General features: G+C 37.7%; 1 protein-coding gene across 1 annotated transcript; it reads left to right on the top strand.

Moving 5' to 3' along the window:
- Nucleotides 1-6,935: 6,935 nt before the first annotated feature.
- On the top strand, nucleotides 6,936-7,766 carry LOC112457193 (protein ANTAGONIST OF LIKE HETEROCHROMATIN PROTEIN 1-like; the record flags this gene model as incomplete). The annotated part of the gene is made up of 3 exons (XM_025020116.1): nucleotides 6,936-7,048; nucleotides 7,161-7,398; nucleotides 7,527-7,766. Coding segments are annotated over exons 1-3 (591 nt in total), but the record flags the coding sequence as incomplete, so codon positions are not given.
- Nucleotides 7,767-7,778: the final 12 nt, after the last annotated feature.

Below are 7,778 nucleotides of genomic sequence, written 5' to 3' on the forward strand. Positions count from 1 at the left end.
ACTATTATTTAATTCTTTATTGCGCATAAATTATATTGAAACGTGGAGTGCCTCTAAGTAAGGTTGATGTCCGAAACGCGTGAACTGTACAAACGATTTTACAAATGACAAAGTGCCCGCCTTTCGCGGTACGCGCGACCGGTACGCATCGTGCTCGAATAATTGTACTCCTATCATTTAATAAACTTTTGTTACCAGCATTCGCATTGTACGTTCATTGGTACTAACATACTTTTTTGAAATAAAATAAATGTTTCCGTGAAGGATTTTACTTTTTTACATTGCAGAGCACTATAATATATTGATATTTACGTTGAATACAGTTTGGATAACATTTTGCATGCAATTACATTTGATGTGACAACGTGCCCCGGTCACGGGGCATGTTGTCACAAGCGACCTGTCGTTATTTATTGTTATGTAACAACTGTAGAGTAACAATCACACAAAATTCGATACTGTCCAATTGAAGCTGAGGGTTCACTCGAAATTTTGGCATATCACAGTACTCTCAAATATTGAATGTAAAAAATACAAAAAATATTGAACAAAATGTGTAACAACGTGCCCCGGTCTACCCTACAATATATCTGTATAATAGTACACTTTAAAGCATCGTATTTTTATTTGTTTAATTAATGCTGAAGCGACAACAACAAACAATATGCAATTAAAGATTTTATTTATAGAGCAATAAACACAAAATAATATTAGCAATTTTGTAGTCATTGTATATTTTGAGACTTTCTGAACGAAGACATGGATTGAAGACTATTCTCAAATTATACAATCAGTACTTGATGGAAATGTCTTTAAATTAAACATTCTACCCCAACACTCTTATAACATATATATAATATTTTATATCTTCAAAACAAACGTTTTATCCCAAAATGCTTCTCAGGTATATTTTATGTACAGTTTAAGCTTTTCCTTTTGTTTAACGAATTGTTTGAGCCCACTTTTCTTTAAAAAAAAATTAAAGATTGTAAGTTATTATTTAATAAAGTTACAAGATAAAAGAAATCAATTTTTAAGACAATTTGTTTGACAATTATTATTATATATATTTAAAGAATATAATTTATTATTATCAAAAAATTATTTTAAAAATTTGTATTTATATACTCTTTAGAGCTGTCTCTTCGAAGCATTCATTGCACATAAGTCTAGAATCCTAAAATATTCATTCAAAGTAATAAATATTACATACATATATATTCATTGTCAGCATTCTCTCAGAACAATTGTAATAATTTCCAATCGCCAACTTTTTCAAATATTTATTAAAAATTTTTTGAAGTTTTTAAAATATATATACGCACCTGAATAACTAACACAAGGTTTTTAACATCTTATAACTCAGCGATTATTTAAAATAATTCAATTAATAAATAATTTTTATTAGGTACATATTATTAGTCAAATTTTAGAAATAAATAAATTATTAAAAATATTCTCAATTTTTATTTCTAAAAATATTGTAACAGTACAATACTGTTATATTTTATAAAAACTTTAAAGACTAAAGTAATCAATATTTGACTTTAATATTAAGAACGTGACTTTACTTCGTAATATTTTTCTCTTCTTAATCCTTAATGTGGGTCTACGACGTCCGAGTCAAAGTGATATCTGCTCATAACTGTAAAACTTGCAAGCCTGTTAGAAGATATGAAATAAACGATGGTATTTCAAAATGACTATCGTATGATAAAATTGTCAACTACAATGTAGACAGATGTTTCATGAATTTTTGTAGATTTTTTTAAATATTTTGAGGTAGGGAAAAATAATTAATAAAAATCCGCGTATCAGTATGCATTCATATAATTCGGCAAAAGGAGACAGTATAGTGTTACGCAATGATTGCGATTGCTACGCGCGCGACAAGGCATTGGGAGAAACGATGTCATGTCACACGTCGCTCGCCACTCGCTATGTGACTCTACTTCTTGCTATCAGAGGATGCTCACCTTTGCTAAAAGACCTAATTGTAAACCATTTTACATGCCTACAAGTCTTCTTATACGTCCATTTGCTCAGACATTTTAATCAATACCCGGGAAAAAAACCTCTTATTTGTTCATATTAGTTCATATTAGTAGATATATGATCATATAAGAAATGAAAGATATAATCTTAAACAATATTATATGGCCATATATGGGAATATATAATTATATAGAGCTATATATGAGCATATATGATTATATACCCAGAAAAGAATACCTCATATTTGTTCATATTAATAGATATATAATTATATATGGTTATATAAGAAATGGAAACATAATCTTAAACAATATTATATGGCTATATATGAAAATATATGATTATATATTCCATAAAACCTCTTTAAGTATAATCTTATACAGGGTGTCAGAAATGAAAGTATCCAGCCGAATGGCTGGGGTAGTTTGGGTCAAACTGTGAAGAGAAAAGTCATGTACTATTTTGTAAAATTTGCAATAGTTAACGAGTTATTAATTGAAACGTCTAAGCGAATGAGCGTACAAGGAGCGATAGAGGCGGGTCTCAGCTGGCACGGAGCCCGGCGCGCGGTGAGTGGTGAGGGGCGCGCGGCGCGTGACGAGTGGTGAGGGGCGCGCGGCGCGTGACGAGCGGCGAGCCGGGCGAGCGAAAGATGATATACACTGCGGCGAAAAAGTATTAGAACCAGCACACGTATTGTACAGGCATTGCCGTAGCGTCTTACGCCTTAGATAATATTAATTATATTAACTTTGTAACGATGCACCCCCACACATGCATCATTCCCGGCGAAGAACTGCCGGATGCCGCCCGACGATCTCCATCGGGCGAGGAAAGGGCGCGGTGCGCCCACCTTATTTTTAAACGACTTAACTCCGGTCGTGTGCGCGGCACTCCGCCGCACCGACATCTTCCCGGGTCTCCGACAGAAACCGAGGGGAGCCGAGCGCCTCCGAGCGCGAGCACGCTTATCGCCGCGCCGATTCCGCTCCGCTCCGCTCCGCCGGCGGCGCGGCTCACGCAGGAACCGGCCTCCCCTCCCTAGCGTACCACCCGGGCGAGTATAAAATACCGGCGCCGCGACAGGTAGACACACTTCGATCCGAGTCTAGCTACCTATGCTCCGCTACCCTCGGAGACGAGTACCTTTCCGCTTCCTAGGCCAGCTTGCGAAACGGGGTACAGCGTTCTGTGCCTCGTTCAAGAGTTCTTGAGCGCTGACCGCCTTCCTACCCGGAACACCCCGTCTGCCACGGTAACCAGGAGTCGAGCGTGCCCGGCCTCTCGACAAGGGTTCTTGCCGCCGGAACAGTCGGACCTCCTCGTCAACCGATCGACCAGCCTAACCCCTGGCCGTTCGTTTTCCTTCCCAACGCGCCGCGTAATTAACACCGGATCGTATCGCGAGAAAGAAACCGCGCCGGATAACATACACGCGCCCGCGCCGCGAATCTCGCGCCGCGGGCCGACCAGCCATTGGCCGGCTTAAAGGCCCGTTCGCACGCGTACCGCATCGCGCCGGTACGGACCACCGGATTCGCGTCCGCCGCATAAACCGAATGCGTTCCCGAAATTTGTAAATATCGCGACCGTCTTATAGAATATAATCCGCCCGCGTCCGCCGCATACACCAAATGCGTTCCCGAAAGTTGTAACTATCGCGACAGTCTGTTGTAATTGAACCACCGTAATAAACCACGTTCCGTATCAAAACTGCCTTCTGTCTCTGGGCCTACCATCGAACTCCTGGTCCGGCGAGCTAGTCCGCGTTCGATATAAACAGCCAAAAGGCAGGCCGTTACAACTTGAATTATGTGTAATAGAAATATTTATTTAATTTTAGTAAATTTAATTATTTTGTATGTCAAAGTTTACGATTATTTAAAGCTTTACTTTAACTTTTGTTTATGTTAAAACAAAAGTGTTTAAGACGTGTTGATTTTTTAAAAAATAATTGTGTTAAAAGAACTCAAAATAATATTTAATTTCTACATGACATAGCATAAAATGTTAAGTTATCACGTTGACATAAATGTAACACATGAAAATGTTAAGAAAATAATAAAATAGCTGTTGTACGTGTATTTTACATTGAAGTAATAATTAAATTTTGGTAAGAAATTTTAGAACAAGAAAATTTTAACGTATGTACCCATACGTACATACGATTTTTTGCTGCGTACGTGCCGCGTAACGCAAGATTCTCGTACGTAATTTCTGTACGTAAAACGTAAGATACTACGGCAATGTACGTGCGCTGGCTTTTAGCCTCTCGTCTTTTAGATGGCAGGAAAATGATACGCTATCATAGATAGCTTGGTGCGTTTTTTTTATAGTGGTTTCCCCGATAGACCGTAAGTAAAAGTAGAAAGAAAGCAATTTTCTCTTGTTGTTTAAGTGAAGAAACATTTTCATTCATTATTTCCAGATCGGTCCATATTTCCTCCCACCGCATTTAACTGGCAATATTTATGCAATTTTATTGAAAATTAATTGCCAGTTCTTCTCGCGAATGTGCCCCTTCGCGTACGGACGTAGCTAATTTTTCAGCACGACGGATCTACGGCTCATTTTAGTCGTCAAGTGCGCGAAATATTAAACGCGCGTTTTCCGGATAGGTGTGTGGTGGCCCAATCGCCTGGTCGGCACGGTCGCCAGATTTAAATGTATTAGACTTTTTTGTATGGGGTTTATAAATTAATATAAACTAATATGAACAAATAAGAAATTTTTTTTCGGGTTTGTCAAATCAAGAGACACGGTAGTGTCTCGCGTCAAGACCCGCGTCAACAAGTACAAGTATATACAGGTATACAGGTCAAGCCACAGGAAAGCGAGACCGACCGTGACTCTTTTACGCGACGCGACAGGTTGCGAGTACTCGAGATGTTGAGATCTCATATAACGAGTGAACGGATCAAGTTCTAAGTAGGCTTGATCGATAGCTTAGGGTTCGAATTGGGGGGGTATCTCCTATAACATTTTCCGCTACGTGCCCTACGAGCGGAGATATTGCGACGTAAAGTCGAAAATGTGAAAATTGATTATTAAGATACTCCTCCTAACGCCGACGTCTCTCAACCAATCAGAAAAATGTCCCTTTCACTTTTTCGACACTGGCGCGCTACTATCGCCAGTTTCGAAATCGGTATGTTCTTATTACGTGTGCGTACTGCGCTCAGTGCAGTTAGTGCAGTTAGCCGGTTCAGCGCGCTGTCACAGTCAGTTAACCTACACGGTTGTGTCTCATCATCAAGTATACGCGCGGAGCGATACCGATCGTGACTCTTTATACGTGATGCGACGATTAATATTTTTTCTGATTCAAGGTTTTATTTACATGTAATTATCCTATTATTATTATACGACGCGAAGCGCGACCGCACCGTGACTCTTTTATGCGACTAAGTGCATGTGACAGGAATTATAGTACTTTATTTTACGTTTACGTGAGTATTATATGTAGTAAAGCGGAAAGCACACACTTCTGCACAACGCATAATACGTAAGCATAAGAAAACTGATTGGTCTATTTCCTTATGCACATGTGTATGGGCCAATCAATTTTCTTATGCTTACGCATTATGCGTTGTGCAGAAGTGTGTACTCCCCGCTTAACTTAGGCTGCGGTCCACTTCCCTTACGAAAAAGTAGTACTAGCAATCAGTACTCAGTACTGAGTGATCAGTACTCGTAGTATTGACAGTATTAGTATGTTAATACTCATGAATACTGCAGAATGGTCAGTACTGTGTCTGTCAGTGCTTACAGTACTGGCAGTACTACAAGCAATAATACTCATTAGTACTTCAAAGTATTGAAGTGGTCAGTACTTTATCAGATTAATATTCGGAGTACTATCGTGATAGTACTGCCAGTACTGTAAGAACTAAGAGGCACAGTACTGATCATTCTGCAATATTCATAAGTATTAACTACTAATACTGTCAATACTACGAGTACTGATCACTCAGTACTGAGTACTGATTGCTAGTACTACTTTTTCGTAACGTATCTTGGAAATACTAAATTAATCAAATACTAAATTAACACACTAAACTATCAATATGACGTTATTTTGATATTATCTTGACTTTTCGTTTTACTTGGATAGTACTGCGCAAGTACTACGCCTGTACCACACGTTAGTATCCCACGAGTATTCAATAAGTACTAAAAGAGTACTGGAGGGAGTACTGAAGGGAGTACTGGAAGGAGTACTGGAGGGAGTACTGGAGGGAGTACTGGAGGGAGTACTAGAGGAAGTACTGAAGGGAGTACTGAATGAGTATTGGATGAGTACTGGGAAGGAGTACTGACGAAGTCAGTATGGTCGAATTTAGTAGTACTTTGAGTACTTCTGTCTCCAGTACTTTCACCAATACTTTTTCCAGTATTAAAACCAGTACTACTTTTTCATAAGGGTTGACGCTACAAATGCTTTGGAGCGTTTTTCCTCTCCTTCTTTCTTCATTGAAAAAAAAGAGAAGAGGAATGCTTCGGAGCATTTGTAGCGTCAAGTGGACCGCAGCTTTAAGGTGCATTTTCACGTGCCGCTGAAACTGATCGTTTGAGCGACAAAAATGATCACGTGACGACTTTTGTCGCTAAACTATTACAGCGGCAGCTTGTGCACATGAAAAAAGATTGCAGCGACAAAGTTGTGTTGTAGAAAGCAATAATGGCAGTTTCCAAAAGAAAAAAATATTATAATTGGATATCTAATTGTAATCAAATAATTCGACGAAAACGTCAAATACAATTTGAAAATGATATCGTTTTTATTATATTGCTATCGACATATCAGAAACAAAAAAGACATTATTCGAAAAAAAAATTTTGGGTCGCACTATTTTTTCAAAATCATAATAAATATGGATTTTACAAAGCTATTTTACCGAATGAGATTAGAAAGTGCAAGATTTCTGAATTATTTTTGTATGTCATCAACGCAACTGGAAAATTTACTACAAATTGTTGGACCAAAACTTCAAAAGCAGACACATATTAGAGAGCCTGTCAGTGCTGAAGAACGTTTGTGTTTGACTCTAAGGTTTGTTTTATTACATTTTTTAAAATAATTGCATAAAAATATGAAAGCAATGCATTAGACAATACAAGCTATAAATGATTTAACTTATATAGTTATCTTTCACATATTATAGATATTTGGCTTGTGGCGACTCAATGGTATCAATATCATACCAGTACTTATTAGGATGTACAACAATAAGTAATATTATATCCGAAACATGTGAAGCAATTTGGAACATGTTGTGTCCAGTTGTCCTTCCATCATCTTTAACAAAGGAAGATTGGCTGCGTATTGCAGCAGATTTTGAAAATCAATGCAATTTTCCTCATTGCATTGGTGCCATCGATGGAAAACACATTGTTATTCAAGTATGTATTTTTATACTATTATAAATTCATTCAATTTGACAATATTTGCATTCAGTTTTACACCTTTGATTTGCAAATTGAACGCAACTATTATAATAATGTATACTTATAATAATATACTTTTTCAGTGTCCTGCTAATGCTGGCTCTACATATTATAACTATAAACACAGCCATAGTGTTGTTTTAATGGCAATATGTGATGCCAATTACTTATTCACATTTGTCGATATTGGAGCCTATGGAAGACGCAGCGATGGTGGTATTTTTAGAGAATGTCAGTTTGGCAAAAAATTTGAACAAAAAAAGCTAAATGTACCAAATGCAGAGACTATTTTTGAAAATGGTCCCATACTACCATATTGCCTCGTTGGAGATGAA

This window comes from Temnothorax curvispinosus, unplaced genomic scaffold (genome assembly GCF_003070985.1).
Source record: "Temnothorax curvispinosus isolate PA1 unplaced genomic scaffold, ASM307098v1 QBEX01007601.1, whole genome shotgun sequence".
NCBI classification, from domain to species: domain Eukaryota; kingdom Metazoa; phylum Arthropoda; class Insecta; order Hymenoptera; family Formicidae; genus Temnothorax; species Temnothorax curvispinosus.